The sequence below is a fragment of the Eretmochelys imbricata genome, chromosome 3, assembly GCF_965152235.1.
Source record: "Eretmochelys imbricata isolate rEreImb1 chromosome 3, rEreImb1.hap1, whole genome shotgun sequence".
NCBI lineage: Eukaryota > Metazoa > Chordata > Testudines > Cheloniidae > Eretmochelys > Eretmochelys imbricata.
The window spans coordinates 114614496-114635411 of NC_135574.1; the positions used below are offsets into that span (position 1 = coordinate 114614496).

The 20916-nt window shown below is 42.6% G+C and overlaps 1 protein-coding gene across 1 annotated transcript in view; it reads left to right on the top strand.

Moving 5' to 3' along the window:
* AKAP12 (A-kinase anchoring protein 12) overlaps window positions 1–20916 on the top strand; it is a 122888-nt gene that overhangs the window by 70043 nt on the left and 31929 nt on the right. Inside the window, exon 2 of the mRNA XM_077811793.1 lies at window positions 7062–7179. Coding sequence (XP_077667919.1) covers window positions 7062–7179 — 118 coding nt within the window. The remainder of the gene's footprint in view (window positions 1–7061; window positions 7180–20916) is intronic.

Genomic DNA, 20916 nt, shown 5'->3' on the forward strand with positions numbered 1-20916 from the left:
ACCAAGATTCCATAGGCATCTGTTCTAGCACTGCCTTGGCTTCCTGTGCTCGTGCTCTGAATCTGTTGACCTGCAACTAAGGGTATGTCTGCACTGGCAAGTTTCTGTGCCACAAGTTATACCACTTTTATTAAAACGTTGGAAGTAAACTGCTGTTGCATGTCCACACTGTGCTCCTTGTGATGCTGCAGTGCATCCACAGTAGCAGCTCTTGAAATGGCAAAGACAGCAGTGCATCATGGTAGCTATCCCACTGTGCAACTGGCCGCAGGGTGCTTTGGGAAGGGTTTGCAGTGCCTCATGGGGCAGGCACAGCGTCACGTGATGCAGGTTTCCTAATCCCATTGTTCCATGGGCATCCTGCTACATTGCCAGCTGCTTTTCAACTGAAGTGGAGGGCGGAAGCGGAGAGAGTGTGTGATAGGGAGTGTGTGTGTGTGTATGGAGGGGGGGAAGAGACAATGTGTACAGCAATCTCTCTCTCTCTCTCTCTCTCTCTCACAGACACACACACACACACACACACCCTCAGTGTTCAACAGCAGGGGCATTCCACATTAATGGTTTGCTTTGTGTCCCAGAGCAGATCAGAGCACCATGCAAAGGCTGTCAGAAATGTTGCTTTGAAAGGGGAGGGGCGCATGTCTCCAAGACAGCCAAGTTCAAAACAATGAGCAGAGCGGTCACTTGAGGCATTATGGGACGGCTCCAGAGGCCAATTACAGCGCTGGAGCCTCTGTGCAAATAGCCTCATGACTCTCGTTGAGGTGTTTTTTTGCAGCGCTGCAGCTGAGGAGTTTCTGTGCACAAAGGGGCTTGGCAGTGTGTACACGTCTGCAGTTTGAGCGCAAAAAGCTGCTTTACTGCACAGAAATTTGCTAATGTAGACAAGCCCAGGCTATGCCGTTGTTAAGCCCAGGCACATGCTTGGCAGTGAAATGAATATTGTGTGAATGTTTCTGTTTGGTGGTGTTAATTGCTAAACATCTCTACACAGAAGAGAGAAAAGGAAAGGAGTACTTGTGGCACCTTAGAGACTAACAAATTTATTTGAGCATAAGCTTTCGTGAGCTAAAGTACTCCTTTTCTTTTTGGGAATACAGACTGACAAGGCTGCTACTCTGAAACCTGACAAAAGAGAGAGTGCTTTGAGAGCCTTAGTCACATTAAGGATTCCTTGCAGGTGGAGTCACTACTACCCCTCCCTATGAAGAGCTGCTGTGCCCCATGCTAGGAAGGCAAATCTCACACTTTCACAGGTGGTGGGGAAGACATGGGAGAAAATAAGCCCTGGAGTCCTGTCCTTAAATCCAGCAAGAGTGGTGTTATATGCATTCCAGCTGCTGTCAGGGAGTACAGAGGAGACAGGCTGAGACAAGCCTCTGTTGAGACCACAATGTGCACATTTGACAAGCATTGACCATTTGGAGGAAGTAGGACTCCATCCTCGGGTGCTTCTGCTCATTCAGCACCTGGTCTGCACTCCCCATGCTCATTTGAGGGCACACAAGGAGAGAGTAGGAAAAAATTCCAAAGTTGAGCCATTTCTGCCATTTAGATATCTGGTAATGAGTGTTCAGTTCATCTAGCAAATGACTGGTGCACTCACACTGTAGTCAGGTCCATGAAACACCCATCTGGCTGGAAGAATTCTTCACTGGCACTGACTGATGTGCTTGAGCAGGAATCGTATGCAAGGACAGGTAGATATACTGAAAGCCAGTTAAGGCATAGTCTAATAATCCAGACATTGGCTACAGAAGAGGGGTTAAGCTTCCACCTACACTAATGCCTTTCCTTGAGGCTACAGTTAGAACATGGGGTTCAAATTCTCCCATTTAACAGACCAGACTGCAGGCCAGCAAAGCTGAAGGCTGCATCATGCTTTGGTGACGCTCAGTCTCATGAGCACTGAGGGACAGAGGTACATCAGGGGCTACCATATTTATCCATATTCACAGAATGGCAGAGATTCTAATGTAGAGGCAGCTCCTAACTTGACAAGCAGAGTCACTTTGGCTCTATAAGCAAGGGTTCATTGGAAGGGGATGTTTCTGCTGAGACACTGCCCAGCTAAGCTAACAATCAGATCAGTTCTGCAGAGTCTCACATACAAGCTCCTTCCGGCCACTGTTTGCTCAATGGATGATTATCACAGGGCTTTTAAAACATTTTTCACTAGATAATCTATTCATACCTCTATTGTCTTGGTTCCCATTGGACGGGGTGGGGCTCAGAAAGGTGAGGGAGTAGTCATTTGCCTTCCAATTGCAAATGATTGTCCTCCTCCGGTTTAAAAGACTGCATTCTCCTGAACAAAGATTCTTGCACTTCACGGGAAGGAGCAGAGATAATGAGTATGTTTAGGAGTGGAAATGTCCCATCTTTGGAGTGAGACACATGATACAGTCTTCACAGTCTAAGGTCCTAACTACAATAAGGAAGTTTGCCCTACAGTAATTATGTAAATGTGCAAGTCTGAAGCAGGGCTTTAATCCATTAAACTGCTGTAGGAAAGGACCTTGAGTCTATAATTGGAGTGAAAATGGACCCTTCTGAATAAGTGTCTGATTAAAAGTCTTGTTGCCCACATCTCATCACCAGCAGCATCAACACCAGACATACTACTTATGGCCCATGATGGAAAGTTTCCATTTTCACATCCAAAGTTTCTGTGTTGTACTTATGTATAGGCTACAAGCATGACTAGTGTCTCACAGGAGATTAGGGAGAGACCACAAGCACAGACAAATGCACAAATAGAAAGGGGATCTGTACCAGGAGCAAAAACCAAGCCAGGGAGCATCAGTCCCAGATCAGGACAATCCCAGATCAGTCCCAGTCCCTGATCAGGATGATCACCAGACACCACACTTCCCTGCTGGAGAAGTTATGAGCCCATGGTAAGAACCAACTAGATTAGCACAATAAGACAGAGTTACCAGGTAAAATCCACCACACAGGTAGGGGGCAGACTGGGCTCACTCACACATCCAACAGCTGCTGCCACCAACTCAAGTCCCGCAGCCCCTCATGGGCATGGCCTATAGCCCAAGGGAGCCAGGAATCTCCACCTGGGATCTGCCCAGGTCATGGGACTTAGCCCTGCTGTCCCTAGAAATTCCTAACCTCCCAGCCTCCCCGAGACCTGGGAGCCCACAGGGGAGGGGAGGCATCCTTTATCTTGCCCCCAGACCTGGCCCCATAGCAGCTTCGCATGCGGCACCACAAAAGTGAATCACTGTGAGGTAAAGTGATACCTGCATACCTGCTGGCCCACCTGCAGTAGCAGAAGGCAGAGGGTCTAGGGAGGTTGCCACACTGAATCCCCATCTGGATGGGCACAGGAGGGAGGGTAGGGAAACAAGCAAACAGGAAGTGTTTCTGAGTACATGGCTCTGATCATGGCTCCAAATCTTGTGCCAAATCCCTTGAGATCTTATGGTTCCAAATCCTGTGCTGAATCCTGCAAGATATCAAGCCTACCCCAGAAGTCCTATGGAGGCTAGAAATCCCACAGGACCTGGCCCATCCTGTTCTTTGTGCCCTCCCCGATTGTGGGAGCTACCAAAACACACTCCTTGCTTGGCAGAGGGGCTCTCTTTGAGCTTACACAGAGCTCTTCAAGAGACACAATCAGCTGGATATTTAGTCAATTTCTAAAAATGTGTTAAAAGTTTCAGGTACTGTCCTAAATCCCTCTGCCAATTTTTGTGCTTTTAATACATTCATTTAATATTTTGTAAAAAAACCTCTCTTACTGTGGAAGACCCACAAAAACAGGTTAAAATGCCTATATACAAAATACTGTAAAAATTAAAGAAGCTGAAATATGGAGATTTTTTTTCTTGGTGCCATTATAGTAATTTTAGGTGCTATTTATAACAAACAATATTGGGGAAAACATTTCATGTAGAAATATGACTGAGTGACCCTTTTACTTTTATATTCATTCACTTGTAATTTGTTCCTCGACAAAGGTAACATATGTTAATTGTCTTATGCTTAATTAAAAATCAAGCTGTAAATGTAGTTAGAAAGAATATACAGCTTTGGTCATACAGTACTCTATTCCTTGAACTGGTGGATATGCAGTTACATGCCGCTATTATGCATATCATCTGTGGCACCCTGCGTCCAACTCCACTCCCATGACTCCCAGTTCTGACCAACGTTGCTCCTCCTCATATCAGACGAGATATGTTACTGGCAAGTTGCTGGAGAGAGTGTGCGCCAACTTAAGCCTGCCGCTGCACAATGACCTTTTTAAACTACTAGCTGCACGTTTGCCATCACATCGCCCATTATGGTCTCAGCCGCCACGCCAGGATGTTAGGGAGGAAACACTTTGGCGAGAGGAATAGGATATCTGTTATAATCCCCAACCAGTCCCTCGTCGCCGACCCCACAATTTGCTCGCCTGGTTTTGACCTGCCCTGTCGGTCATGGTCCCTGTTGAAGAGGTTCTGGACCAGGCAAGGGCTCTGTGCAGCCAACCAGTATCACTGGGTCCTTCGTGACAGCACTTTGTGCAGCTGCGGCGCAACACAGTCGATGACGCACATTGTTGATGAATGCCGGCTGACTAGGCTCAGCAGTGGCCTAGAAGAACTGCATCATGCCACCAAAGATGCCATCGCTTGGCTAGACGACTATGCACACTCTAAATCAATAAATTCCTTGAAGCAACATAAATATTTTTTTCAGAGCAGTATAGTCTATATACATGACTGGGAACCAAGCTCTTCTGGTCTAATCCTGGATTTGACACAAAGTCCCTCGTGGGACTTCCCTACAGTAGGAAATTGTGCCCCAATCTTGCAAATACTTAAGCACATGCCTAATTTGACTATGAGTAGTCTCACTGATTTCAGTGGACTGGTTACAGTAGTAAAGTTAAGTACCTTAAACGTGTAGCAACAGTGAAAGTTGTTGTGTAGGCATGGGTATTCTTACTACCACTGCGTCATCTAGACCTTCTCTGAGTGTGATGAGATGAACATATGTGCAATGAATACTCTGCCAGCAGTGGAGCTGCCTGCCCGAGTTGCAGGGTAGTGGCTGAGATTTCCCAAAAAGCGCATTGTAGACTCCATTGACATCTTGTCTTGGGTTAGTTTTCCTCGTTTACTCAACTGCAAAATGGGGATGATAATCACGTACCCATGCATTGTGCAGCAAGCTGGGTCTAAATTCTGTAGTCAAGCACTTTTGTTTCTCTGGTACTTCAGTGCTAAATTCTACTACTAGTTGAAATTTCTGCAACAGCTTCAGGAAATTTAAAAGATGGAAGGTTTAGCTGACTGATTTAAATATGAAACTGAATAATACAAGTATATTGTATGTTATTTTATTTTATTTTACTCTGCCCCAAAATTTCAATGGTCAATATACCTCATGTATTTGAATTGACTAGTCAAATCTCCATTGTTGATGTTTAAGGCTACATTTTAGTCATGGATATTTTTAGTAAAAGCCATGGACAAGTCATGGGCAGTAAACAAAAATTCATGGCCCGTGACCTGTCCATGACTTGTACTATGTACCCCTAATTGAAACATGGGTGTTCTGGGGCAGGGAGGGGGCCCAGGGGCACTGCGGGTACTCTGGGGCAGGAGGCCAGGGGTGCTATGGGCACTTTGCGGGGAGGACCCATGGCACCCATGCAAGGAGACAGGTCTGGTGCTGGGGAAGAGGGGCGGGCAGCAGCGCACAGCCCAGGACCCCCGTTGCTGCTGGGTGGGGGTTGGTGGGGCTGGCAGGTTTCCTACCCAGCTCTGCACCTCCACGGAAGCAATGACACATCCCTCGGCTCCTCGGTGGAAGCGCGGCCAAGGGGCTACACATTCTGGCCGTACCCCAAGTGCCAGCTCCGCAGATCCCATTGGCCAGGAACTGCGGCCAATGGGATCTGAGGAGTAGGTGCCTGTGGGTGGAGGCAGCGCATAGAGCTAGGAGCTGAGGGAGGGCCATGTCACCGCTTCTGGGGAGTCCCCCTGAGGTAAGCGCTTCCCAGAGCCCACGCCCTGAGCCCCCTCCCACATCCAAACTCCTGTGGATGCTAGGGGGGAATGGGACGAGAGAGGTGGTCAGTGCGACTGGCTGGAGGGGCCACCCGAGCTGCTCAGGCAGCCCTCCGGCCAGCCATACCAGCCGCTGCAGAAGTCCCAGAAAGTCATGGAATCCGTGACAGACTCACAGCCTTTTTGATGTTGTCTTGGAGATGGAGAACAGCTAGTTTTGGCATGTTGGCAAGGATCAGTTGGTGCTCTGGAAGGTGTGAGAGTGGTTTTCATTTTGGGTACATAGGAATTGGTTGGGGCGTAGGGTTTTTTGAGGGGGCTTTTTGCACTGGCGAGGAATGCACCACCTCCCTTCTGCTAATGAGGGTCATATGTGACAAAATCTTGAGGGAAGGGCTTGAACTCCTAGATCACCTCCCAAAAGTCCCTTCCCCAACAGCTGACATGGCAATAACATTGTTGACATTTTAAATTATCATTGATCTTCAGAGCTAACCCCCTACCTTCCCTGAACTAATGCTAAAAATCAATCTCTGAGCTCCTGTTTCAGGCTGTCTGTAGACCCAGGAAGATACCACTGCATCAGTCAGATTCAGTTCACATTCAGAAGTTTTTCTTCTCAATCATAAGTGCTAGAATCTTAAATTATTTCTTAAATGCAAAGTTAGATTCTCCTGCACAATTTTGTGGCAAGACTGTCGGTTCTTCAGTAAATCCTATGCAGCAGACTAACAAAATATATGATCCCAGATACCTGCTTCTCTCACAAAGGTGCTTTGGTGATGGAATGATTTATTAAAGTTAATATTAATATCTTTTAAAAAAGAACAGCGCTATGTAAGTGTCTAGTACTTATATTTCCCCAAATCCATATGTATATAAAAAGGAATTTAAATGTGAAACTATTTCTAGAAGAGGTGAACATTTTTTTATTATGTGAAAGAAGAGAAGGAATGATACTATGAGCTTGAAAATTATAATACATTTCATCCTTATCCTTCTCTTTTTTCCCCTCCACCCCACCCCTTGCCAATACAGCTTTTACAGAAGAATGGACAGATATCCAACATTAATGGTATAGTGGAAGAGCAAGTGGAGCTGAACCTCCAGCCAGGGGAGCTAAATGGACAGCAGAGAGAAGCAGTTGTAACAGATGGTAAGTAAAAATCTACAGTGAATGGACTAGGTTACAGAGCATTGAGGATAGCTTGACAGACTGGGAAGTTGAAATAAGAATCTACTGGCCATTTCCTATGGAGCACTGCATTCTGGTTTTGTATCACCAGTATTTTTAGGGCACACTGTCATGAGAGCTTTGCCTTCACCTGATAACAAATCCCATTACAAATGGAATCCGTGCAAATTTTCCAAGCATCATGTTTCAAGAGTGTTTTTTCTCCACTTCCACAAAGAGCACTCTAATCAATCCTTGCAGTTGCACTGCCTCTGACTGCCTGTCCCACAGTACCCGGAACAGTTCTTGACTCAGTGGATTGAGGTAAATGGAGCAAAATATTCTGGGAGATTAAGGGGTTCAACTTTCATAACCTGGTAAGAATCACAGCCATTTCTACAATCTACTCTCACAGATCGGACAATCTGGTAAAATGCAAGCTAGCACATCTGAAAGCATGTTTGCTTATTATGTTCGTTAGCTGGCTAAGTTGTAGTCGAGGGGGGAGCTACAACATATATATCATATGTGTTACTATGATTCTTAATGGGGCTTTTCGGTCTTGTTCAGCCAGCACAATTGAAAAAACACACTTTTTGCCTGTCAAGACAGGCCTGAGAGAGTGCAGGTTCTAATTTCCAATATGGTATTATTTAATAACCCAAAGGGGCTCATAGGACACGGCTGTGTTTCCAAGTGCCCTGAGTTACTGCATTTACTGCATTTTATTAAAGTTGCAATGTTGATTTGCACATAACTGCATTACATTGAGGCCTGATACAACTGTGTCTGAAAGCCTGTACATGTAGGACTGGGCTTTTTCTCACAGGATTTCTGTCAGTTGCCACCTGGTTAGAAAGAAGGATGCAGTGCCAAAAAATCTTGGGCTATGTCTACACTGCACTGCAGTGTGGACTACAGCGGTGTGAATTCCAGGGCGCACCGAAGTGCTGGGTGCTAACTGCCCCGTGTGGATGCGCTGGGGCAAACTAAATGGTATCCAGTTTGTGTTAACACAGGCATCATGTAAACAAGCCCTTAGTAGCTCTAAAGAAGTCCTCAAATCAGGGCATAGTAGATCAGATTTTTTCCACTCAGCTGGAAGAAGCACTGTCAGTTTGCTTCTCTTGAAGCTAGAAGTTTGTGCTGCCTGGGCATACATGCTCCTTTCATGGGAGGGAAACTCCTGCATGCTTACCCATCAGTTCCATTAATAGCAAGAGGCTTTTCCAAAGTGAGGAGAGGCAAGAGTGTGACAGTCTCTTAGACCCCTTTTGACTCTAGGAATATTCTTCAGGCTGCAGGTAATAGTGGACACTCATCAGATTAATGATGTAGCCACAAAGGAGCTCTCTCTCAGTTAGGGCACCTCATCCCAATCTGTCCTGTGGCACTTCCTTCTGAACACCTGGTTACTGAGGAGCGTAAGCTCTAGAGGCAAGATTTCAGTATACACTATCTGACTTGTGTCTGCTTGCATCTTGGAGGAAGTCTGCTTTGGGTATTTCAGCCATAAGGGGAAAGGCTTTATGGTATGGTATACTCAAGGCCATGTATATTCCTTTAACCATATCTAGGCTTGGCAGAATTTTATTTTTATTTTTTCTAATTTTGATGATAAATATCAACTTTCATTGTTAAGATTTTTCACATTGTTTAACAATTTTTATTTTTAATGTTTTTTTCATTTTTAAACTTTATTTTTACAGTTGCTGGAAATTAAGGCGGGATAAGGTTGGGATTAGGGCTAGGGCAGCACTGAGAAGAGGGCTGGAGACAGCTTCTTGCACAGCCAAGGGGCCTGAGACACCAAGGTGCAAGGTGTGGGGAAGGCTGCGGTCCTGGACCAGCAGAGCAGAGACCACTTGCCAGGACTGCAAAGAGGAGGAAGAGTACTTTTTACAATATTCTTCTCATCCCCAATACACTCCTCCCAGCGGTGTATTATCACCTAGGCCAACAAATTTATAATAGCAGCCAGAGGCGCCAACTTCCCCAGGCACCGGTGGGTGCTCGCACACCTCCCTGCCACCCCGCCCCCGCCCCAACTCCGCCCCCTCCTTGCCCCAATTGGTCCCCTTCCCCAAATCCCCACCCCAGCCCCACCTCCTCCCCTGAGCACGCGGCGTCCCCCCTCTTTCCCCCTCCCTCCCAGCCACGTGAAGCTGTTTTACGCACAAGCATTGGCAGGGAGCAGGGAGAAGCAGGACCTGGCAGCACGCTCAGGGGAGGAGGCGGATTTGGAGCAGAGGTGAGCTGGGGCGGGTAATGTTCCTAGTGAAGGCATACCCTAACATTTACCTGGGCCAGTCTCAATGTAATCTTTAAAACAAACAACCAAACAAAAAAAGGCCTTTGTTTGCTTAACATTTTGTTTTGTTTGCTTAACATGTCCACACATGAAGACTAACCCTGCTGGTAGTGACTTTGACACCCAAAGTGAGCGAGTTGATATTCAGTTGAATTCTCTCCAAAGGGGTCATCCACTTGATCTGGCTAGCCGTTTTCAAATTTCTGTCTCTTCAGCAGGTTGTCATGTCAATCACAGAAGCTCCCGAAGATTACACTCTGAAGTATACTAAACTTTTAGGAACTCTACCTTGTTGCTGTCCCTGGACACCAACTTTCAGGGCACTCGTGCCTCTGATACACCAACATCATAAGGAGATAACAAATGACTTTCTTTACTGTTATAATTAAGGCTATTGATTAATCGCAGTTAACTCATGTGATTAACTCTAAAGAATTAATTGTGATTAAAAAAATTAATGGTGATTAATCACAGTTTTAATTACACTGGTAAAAAATAGAATACTAACTGAAATTTATTAATTATTTTTGGAAGTTTTTCTACATTTTCAAATATATTAATTTAAATTACAACACAATACAAAGTGTACAGTGCTCAATTTATATTATAATTTTAATTACAAATATTTGCACTGTAAAAATGATAAACAAAAGAAACAGTATTTTTCAATTCACCTCATACAAATACCATAATGCAATATCTTTTTGTCGTGAAAGTGCAACTTACAAATGTAGATTTTTTTTATTACATAACTGCACTCAAAAACAAAAGAATGTAAAACAGTGGTAGGCAACCTGCGGCCAGCACGCAGCCCATCAGGGTAATCCGCTGGCGGGCCACGAGACAGTTTGTTTACATTAACCATCTGCAGGCACGGCCACCCACAACTCCCAGTGGCTGCGGTTCGCCATTCCTGGTCAATCTACATGCAGCCACAGGCCACAATTTGCCCACCACTGATGTAAACTTTAGAGCCTACAAGTGCACTCAGTCCTACTTCTTATTCAGCCAATCACTAAGACAAACAAGTTTGTTTACATTTAGGGGAGATAATAGTGCCAGCTTCTTATTTACAATGTCACCTGAAAGTAAGAACAGGCATTCACATGGAACTTTTGTAGCAGGCATTGCAAGGTATTTACGTGTCAGATATGCTAAACAGTCGTACACCCCTTCATGCTTCGGCTGCCATTCCAGAGGACATGCTTCCATGCGGATGATGCTAGTTAAAAAAATAATGCATAATTAAATTTTGACTGAGCTCCTTGGGGGAGAATGGTATGTCTCCTGCTCTGTTTTACCAGCATTCTGCCATGTATTTCATATTATAGCAATCTCGGATGATGACCCAGCACCTGTTGTTCGTTTTAAGAACACTTTCACTGCAGATTTGACAAAATGCAAAGAAGGTACCAATTTGAGATTTCTAAAGATAGCTACAGCAGTCGACCCAAGATTTAAGAATCTGAAGTGCCTTCCAAAATCTGAGCGAGACGAGGCATGGAGCATGTTTTCAGAGGTCTTAAAAGAGCAACACTCCGATGCAGAAACTACAGAACCCGAACTATCGAAAAAGAAAATCAACCTTCTGCTGGTGGCATCTGACTCAGATGATGAAAGTGAACATGTGTCAGTCTGCACAGCTTTGGATAGTCATCGAGCAGGACCTGTCATCAGCGTGGATGCATGTCTTCCAGAATGGTGGTTGAAGATGAAGCCACATATGAATCTTTAGTGCATCTGGCACATAAATATCTTACAACACCGGTTACAAGAGTGCCATGAGAATATCTGTTCTTACTTTCAGGTGACATTGTAAACAAGAAGAGGGCAGCATTATCTCCTGCAAATGTAAATAAAATTGTTTGTCCTAGTGACTGCTGAACAGGAAGTAGGACTGAGTGGACTTGTAGGTTCTAAAGTTTTACATTGTTTATTTAATGCAGTTATTTTTTGTACATAATTCTACATTTGTAAATTCAACTTTCATGATACAGAGATTGCGCTACAGTACTTGTATGAGGTGAATTCAAAAATACTATTGCTTTTGTTTTTTACAGCACAAATATTTGTAATCAAAAATAAATATAAAGTGAATACTGTACACTTTGTATTCTGTGTTGTAATTGAAATCAATATATTTGAAATTGTAGAAAACACCCAAAATATTTAAATAAATGGTATTCTATTACTGTTTAACAGTGTGATTAATCATAATTGATTTTTTTAATTGTGATTAATTTTTTTAAACGCTTGACAGTCCTAGTAATAATCAGTGGGACCACAACTGAAGGTCTTATCATGGCTCTCATTCTGAAGTGGGATTAGTAAAGTTAGTAATCTCGAATCATAAATAGCTTCATTGTCTCTGCCTTGTGCTTTTACAAAGAGCTAATACTTGCTTTCAGTCTCTGAGCATGAGTCTGGGCCCATATATATGTGTTCTGTTACATGTTCTGGGACAAAAGTTCTAAACTCTCTCACCACTTAGCCTTTAGCTGTTGTTCACAGGGTGTCTTTACGTTAGAAGCTAAAATTGGAAAGTTTGTGTGTCTAGGCACAACCCTGGAGGCTTATTCAGTTCTGGGTTCATAGGAGATACTGTCTTTCTCCTTCTGTCTGCATATAGAAAGAAGGATGTGTATTAAGGCAATACATTTGGAGACAAGTAGTCATTGTTCGTAAGTAACCATTTCCTCCGTTCTACATAAAATTTATGAAAGCAAGGATGAATTGTTTAACAGTTTGTAGACTGAAGAGGTCTCAAACCTTGGTGCTGATTATATGTAACCAGACATGCACCAAAGGTCTGTTATGCCATTCTCAGTACCGGGCATGTTACCCTTATTAAAGGTAATCTACATACTTATTTTGGAAATGAAGGGAGTATGTCATGTAGTAGTTGTTGTCCAGGAGAATGGTGAGGTTTGAACCATGCTTAACATACTGTTTGCATTGCAAATTTGCTTTTGCATGGTGTTTGTGGATGGTTTCATGAGTTGCTAGTTACTGTATGTCTCAATGTATTTTGACGGATAATATACATTCATTTATGAGCAATGTTTCTCAAATGCTTATGTGTAAATACAATAGATTCTGAAGGTGACAATAATTAGGATATAGTATCCTGTAGGCCCGGGAATGCTAGGCTTTCATTTTCTGCTTAATGAATTTGATTTGAAGGTTAATAAATTCATTTTGTTTCCGTATCATTGCCAGTATGATTATGACTATGACTATCACTGTTCTTAATGTCATGTAACATCAGTTTGTCACATAACATCATGACAAAGAGATAGAAAAGCAACTTTATTTAACAACAAACAGGCAGCTTGGCTGCAATAACTATGTCTGGCAGCACTGGATCAAAACAAATGTAAACAAAAAACAGTCAATCTACTGTCAGGCACTGTGAAGAGAGGAAATGCGCTGTATTTTGGTTTCTGTTCTCCTAGTCCTAGCTATAGTCTAACTGTAGAATGGGGAGGAAAAAATGAGACAATGTTGAGGCTGTTCTGTGATGTGCCACTGTAAGTGAATCTGCCTGTGTGTATGAGGAGCGCCATACTGAGGTACTTGAGGATGGTACATCGTCTGCATGAGCTATCTCACAGAGCTCCTGTAATCTCATGGTCTCCCTACAAATATCTATTGCCTCATCTCTCTGTCATGATTCCCCTTATGGCTCAGAGATCTGTTCCCCTTATGGCTCGGAGATCTTATCTCTGTATCAGCCCTGAAGGCTTATAAGCAGCATTATCCTCTTTGAATTTGTCTCTTCAGCTCCATTTAATATGCTGATCAGTGTTCTCATTTCCTTTTGCAATTCCACTGAGATGTCATCCAAGTTTCTGTGCTGGTTCACCCTTATTTTGCCAAGTGCTCTTCCCCTTTAGATACTGGACTGCTGCTCACTTATCTGGCCTGTGATGGACCAACATTTCTGGGTTCCTTCTCCTAGTACTGGTGGGGTCTGAAAAGGAAAAACAAAGCAAAAGATTGAAAGAAATATTAATGCGTGTTGCATTGCTTTTTCAGCAGTATACTTCTTTTTCCTTCCAAAGGAGTCTTAACGGTTGCAATTCTCAGTCTCTGAGGATACTCTATACAGCCCTTTTTTTGAAAAATGAAGCAGCAATATCAAAATGCTGTCTCTTAACCAGTGTTTTTTGTTTTATTTTAGGTTGCAGAGTAGCAGCCGTGTTAGTCTGTATCTGCAAAAAGAACAGGAGGACTTGTGGCAGCGTGGAGACTAACACATTTATTTGAGCATTAGCTTTGTGGGCTACAGCCCACTTCATTGGATGCATAGAATGGAACATATAGTAAGAAGATAGATATATACATACAGAGAACACGAAAATGTGGAGTAAGAGGCTAATTAATTAAGATGAGCTATTATCAGCAGGAGAAAAAGGTTTTTTTTCCCTCATCTTAATTAATTAGCCTCTTACTCCACTTTTTCATGTTCTCTGTATGTATATATATATCTTCTCACTATATGTTCCATTCAATGCATCCGATGAAGTGGGCTGTAGCCCACGAAAGCTTGTGCTCAAATAAATTTGTTAGTCTCTAAGGTCCCACAAGTCCTCCTGTTTTATTTTAGAAGTTTAGAATGGGCTGTGGGTCAGTGCAAATAGTCTGTGATAAGGTTACTTCTTGAAGGTATCAAGACCCACATAAACACCCAATAGAGGCCATCTGAAAAATGTTTCTTCTAAAGCTGTGTCTATGCTGCACACCTCTTGTGGCGTTGTGTAGGGTATGTGTAGCTACATGCCTTATTGAAAAGTAGGCTGAATCCTCACTGTTGTGTGTAGCTACGCATCCAGTGGCGGATTTAGAGTTAGTGGGACCCTGTGCTCAACTTCATTTTTGGGGCCCCCCCTGGGGCCAAGAAAAAGAACATTCTTCTTTCCCCATCCCTGCTTTTTATTCTTTTTTCTCTTCATGCTCCTCCTATATTATAAGTAATAGGAAGTAAATGAAAATAAAGTGAAGCACCTTGATTGTTTCTGTAGTCTAACTTTTTTTTCACAGACCACTTGAATATTGCTAAGGGTCTCTTAATGATCTTTCCAAACATTGTTTGCACCATTAGCTAAGAATTGTAAAGTGCTTTGGATAAGAGCGCTTTATAAAAAAAACGTTAAAAAAACATTGGGGTGTGGGGTCTGGCCAGGAGTTAGGATGCGGGAGGAGACTCAGGGTTGGGGTCTGGGAGGACGTTAGGGTGCAGGAGTGGGCTGGGGGTTGGGGTGCAGGGTCTGGCCAGCAGGGGTCCTGGCAGCCAGCAGGAGCCCGGGGTGCTGGGCTGCCCAGACCTGGGGCCGCCTGTAGTTGGGGGGCTCTGTGCCAGGGCAATGTGTGTTTCATTGTAAATCTGCCTCTGTACGCATCAGTGAAAGGCTCTGGTAGGTGGGAGGAAGAAGGTAAAGACTCCTGCAACAGGGAGCTTCTGGAGCCTTTCCTTGCCACAGGGAAGGACTCCTGCAGTCGGAAGTTGCTGGTTCTGGCAGGTCTCTGTTGCAAGAGTCTTTCCCTGCAGTGGAGAAAGACTCTGAAAGCTTCAAGTGGCAGGGAAATTCTCCAGCACCTGGGAGGCAGTGGACCACTAAACTGATAAAAATACCAACATAGGGCAGGGAGGCACTGCTTGGGCATGTAGAGAGTGCATACCCTCAGGGTTCAAGAGTGTCTTTACTTCCCTAAGCAGTGCCTCACTGTCTAAACTGCTATTTATACCTGTGCTAAGGGAGCCTAGCCATGTATGTATGCTACATACCACTGAAAGGAGCGTGCAGTGTAGACGTACACCAAGGGTTTCAGTGAGGGAAGGGAAGGCTCCAACAATTTAAATGGTGGTACATGCTGATTTCTCCTGGATGATGACCCAGGAGAACCTTGTTTGGATAGGTGCAGGGAGCTTAAATGGAGGTGAGGGAAAAGCAGTATTACACCTTTAATTTAATTGTAAAATTAAGGCTGGCTGATAAAGAGATAGTGGGAGTTGACTTTTGAAATCTGGGGGAATATTAGGGCTCAGATTATTATCAATGGCAGATTTCCAGCCCTGAATGTGTTGACTTGCAGTAGGTGCTATGGACAGATCCAAGCTTTCCCCCCTCTAACTGTCAAGTGGGCCATCACAATAAATATCACTCACTTTCAAATGTGCAATAGAATGCAGTATGACAGTTTTTATGTCTGCTAAATAAGTGCTTTAGTCTGAGTGTCCAGCAGTAGTGGGTGGACAAATTAAAAGACAGAAATAGCAGTTTGATGCCTAACTCCTATGGAAAGCTTGATAGGAGTTAGGCATCTAATTGCCATTTCTGTCTTTCTTCCTCCCGCTCCCCCCTCCCCCACCATAATTTACAAGCTGCGGCCTGATGCTGATGTTGCTCAGTACAATAAATATCTGGCATTGCAATTTCCACTACCGTGTCTCTTTTTGTTTTTTGCTAACACACACCACACAACTGGAAAAAAAGATTTTTTTGTTAAAGATTCTGTACCCTGACCCTGGAATTAAAGTTCTCTGAATCCATTAGGTAGCCCTGCAGCAAAACCATGAAAGACTAAACTGGAATTTCTTTATATTTTTAAAGTGAAAAACAAGAAAAAAGATCTGCCAACATACAAACAAACAAGGCTTTGTACAGCAAAGAAAGGGAAAAGTTGGCACAAACACAAAGGGTTATAGGGCAGGGATGAATTTCTATTGTGGGTCTGCATCTGTGGCCTCTTCACTGTTAAAAAAGAGTGTATTTTTTAACCTTGGGGTAATTAACCCATGTGAGTTATCCCAATGAAGACCAGACACTTTAGTTTTTCCAAGGATTGAGGTCAACCCCAGGTGTGAGGGCACAGTGCTGAACTTGCCTAGTTTACCTCACAGCCTTGTCTTCGCTATGTTTTTACCTCAGGATAGCTCTCATGCATTAGTTGCCCCAAGATAAAAAATACATATTTTTTAGCGGCAAAGACGAGGCCTGTGACAGCTACCTGAGGTTCTGTCCTTTTTTTGTTATATATTTTGGCAACACTTGCACAGTGTTCTGACTCTGAATGCAGAAGTCTCCAAGTGGTGTTTAGTCTGGAAAAACTGTATCACCACTGCAAAAAAAAAAAAAAAGTTTTAGTTTTAAGATAAACCTTTTAATTGACCTGACAAGATTTTGTTCATGGATGCTCAGTCATGACAAATTCATAGTTAACCCCATGTTTTTTAAAAAACAAACAAACATGCAGCACAATGGCATGTATTTAATATCAGTAATTGATTTTCTTTGGAATATGTATCATGCTGTGGAAGAAGGCTTATTCCAAATATTTAATAGGAATAAGTTAAACTTCAGAGTTTGGTACAAGACAGTAGTAACCACAAACTGCAAGAAATCCAGTGTACACAACTTTATGGCAGGCACATCTGTGGACTCTAGGAGCCCTTCAGAGATGGCTTCATTTGGCTATATATTTTACTTTCCCAGAAATAGTGAGATTATTTTTTCTTTTTTAAAAAGTACAACATATTTAATACTCTGGACCTGTAAAACTTTTGTTTTTTAAATAGTTTTCCTTCCCCAAGCTACAATACTTTAATGTATTTCGGAGTGGGAATGTATAGGGAGAGGTTATGGTGTTTTGGACAAGGATAATCTGCACAATTTATTCTGTGAAGCTAAAACTATACCCACCTTTAAGCATAATTTGGCACAGAGCCAGGACTTGTTTTTAATGTTCTTTTAAAAGAGCTTGTAACCAAAGAATAATTTACAAAGTTGATGGGTGAGGAAGGCTAGCAAACATGCTGTGTTTTCGTTTGAAAGCTAAGGCCTTTCTGCTCCCTTCCTGTGCAAAGGAATGCAGAGGAAAACAAAGGAATGAAAATGAAAAACCTTTGTAGCTCCGTTAGTACAGTCCCAGTATCTGTGCAATATCTCCCTCTGGTATGCAGAACTAGCAGAGGTGGGAGTGGAGCCTATCCTGTTCCCCAGTGACTGGCATCTTTAGCAGCAACTGGAGTCAGTCTCTGTGTGTTCAGGCTCTGCCTCCAAGGAGGGATATTTGTGTGGGGGTGTTCAGCCTAGTTTACTTCTTTATCCATCTCCCCACCCCCACCCCCATTGATGTTCCACTAACAACAACTGCAATCTGTGTCTATAGCAAGCAAACTTTCTGGATCTATGTCTCTTTACAGGCCATTGAAAGGAGGTTGCAGTATTGCCAACTCCAAGCATTCAAAATTAATGATCTAGGCCCGGGGTGGCCAATCTGAGCCTGAGAAGGAGCCAAAATTTACCAATGTACATTGCCAAAGAGCCACAGTAATACGTCGGCAGCCCCCCATCAGCTCACACCCCCACCCCCACCCCCATCCCCCGCTCCCAGTGCCTCCTGCCCACCTGCAGCCTCCCCGCACCTCCCGCTGTTTTGTGGCATGCAGGAGGCTCGGAGGGGGAGGAGTGAGGGCACAGCAGGCTTGGGGAGGGGGCGGGAAGGGGTGGAGTGGGGGCAGGGCCTGTGGCAGAGCCAGGGGTTGAGCAGTGAGCACCTGCCGGCACATTGGAAGGTTGGCGCCGGTAGCTCCAGCCTCGGAGTCGGTGCCTTTACAAGGAGCCGCATATTAACTTCTGAAGAGCCGCATGTGGCTCCAGAGCCCGGATCTAGGCCCCAAAAGTCTTGACATTAGTTTAAAAATCGCAAGATTTTTAATAATCAGTTTGGGTGTTCTTTTTATTTGCCTTCTGGGTTTGGAGCCTTTAGGTTACATTTGAGCCATATTTTCAAGCTTATCTCTACAGCCACAAGGGCTAAAAACATACTTTTTATTTTTAAATGAAAGCTGAGATTCTCAGATAATCAACATGACTTAAAAAGCTGGGGCTTTATAAAAAGCACTAAAAGCTTTATGAAAAGCACTTTATGGGAGTTGTCAAAAGCTGAGGTGTGGTAGAACCACAAGTTTAATGGTAAAATATAGATAGATTATGGCTTGCTCTATACGGCCCTTTCAACAGAATTTAAGAACTGTGCTTAAAAATGGTCTAAGCATATTTGTAGGCAAACAGCACTCCAAGCCTGATTTGTCTAGCCAGTGTTGGTGGGAGGTCAGACTGGGTCATCACAAGCTTACTTTAGCCAAGATCCTAGACTAGGCCACCACAGTTGTTCTAACACAACTGGCTCCTACTCACATTGCTTGGCCAAACTGTGCTGGTATCTATCCCCAGGCCTATCACTCTTCTGTCTAGGTCCGCGAATACTAATTTGGTCTCTAACCCTGCAAGTCCATGCAGGCAGATTTCTCCACTAACACAGAGACCCTGCAGCAGGGCAGCTTGCAAAATCAGGGCCTTGGATAGCAGATATTTATAGAACAATAAGGGAAGGACAAACAAATCTTAAGGCATCTAAATAAGAAAATTATAGTGAAGAGATGCAAAAATAATACCTGGAGGAAAAAATGGTCTCCAGTTAAACTGCTCACATGTAATACATTGTACTGATCATATAAAGCACAGTGTTTTGCTTGACACCATTTGCTTTTCTCAATTAAACAGTGTAATAACAAACTCAGACAAAATTGTAGTGTCAAATGTAAAGTAGGACTTGTCCGTATTTCCATATGTTTTAAATTTATCCTGTATAGCAGAGCTCTGAAGAAAGATATACAGAGTGAAATCCTGACCTCACTGAAGTCAATGGCAAAACTCCCGTTGGGTCCGAGATTTCGCCCAATGCATTTTATTTGCTGTATATGATGCCTACATACCTTACTAATTTAAATTTAAATTTTTACATATATAGATAAGCATTAATTTTAGTTGGACAGAATGTTTATAATCCCGTATATCCATGGAGCAAATTGCTCTTTATATTTTAATAAAAAAGATAATATTGGATAAAAAAGGGGTTTTAAAAGGACAGTGTTCTCTTTATAGATTAATGCTAGTACATTAAGAAAAACAATATCTTTTTGAGATCTTGTTACAAAAAAAAAGATACTTAGAATTCTTAAAGGTAGGGTTAAAAATTACCGTATCTTCTGTAAACTAATTACGAGAGATTTAAGTGCTGTGTTTCTGTCCTTTCTTGTAGTGAATGTATGAAAATTTCAGTCTGGTTTTCATTTTGTCAGCTGTCGCCAACATAACATGTGCACACATTTCTATCATAAACGGTATCATTGATAGCCCTGTAAAATAATTATCCCTAAATTTTAAGTGCCTTTACTTTTAAGGGTCAAATTTTCTGCTTCTGTGTGGTCTGGTGCTTGTCTTTTCTTGTTGTTCTGTTGGAATATATATAGAGAGAGCACCATATTTGCTTGCTATTCTATCAAAATTATGTTTAGGGAAAATGTATTTTTAATTTTTTTAACTTTATTCACTACTGGCTAAATGTCCATAACTTATTTTCTGAAGTTGTTCTAAAGGCAAATCTGTGTGCTATGTGGTTGTCTATTCTGGATTATGAAGGGAAAAAAATGAAGCATCTCTTCCATTTTTCAGCCTCTCGGTTGGCTAAACTTCTCTTGTGTGTATATTTATCTCATTCTTCATAGTTCGAGTCAGTGGACTTTGTATTGCGCAACTTGGCTACATATGGATATTTTTGGTATGTGTGAAGAATCTGTACAATGAATGGAATATTTCCATGGGTTCCCTGTATCTGAATGGTTCTGGAAGGTGACGTATCGGTTCAGCTCATATTTTTACAATACCATGCAATAATTTTCATCTATCAGTAAAATTATCCATCAGATTTTAAACAACAAAACTTGTTAAAGTAAACTCCTAACACAATATTTTTAGAGGAAACAAGGCACTATGTACATTAAGCCTTTTATGATCAAAACACTTACCATACGTTTACATAACTATAAATTAATCTTAAAATATAGGGTTCACTTTCTTGTATTTCCAGCACTGGGGTCTCCTCGACAATACAAGTTGTATGAACATGTTACGTTACGTTGAAGAAAAGAGACTAAACGTGAAAGCCAGAAGGAATGTCCATAAATTCACCAAGGAAAGAGAAATAAAATACACCCATTAAGACTTGTTTACAATAAACTGCTACTGAAGTAATTAAGGACTTTAAAAAACAATTTTATTTAATTCTTAAATTGGTTTCAAACTAATTATATCATTTAGATCATTCCTGCAAATTTACCTGTACAAGTTAAACCAATGTAAATCAAGTTTAAACTGATATAAGTATCAAGCCACACAACTGAAAAGATTTAACTAAATGGTTTAAAAATCACACTTTTAGTTAAATCAGTACAATTTTGTGTCTAGACAAGACTCTTGGCTGAATGTCCATAACTAATTTTCTGAAGTTGTCCTAAAATGTCTGAAGTTTTCCTAAAGGCATACCTATGTTTCCACATGTGT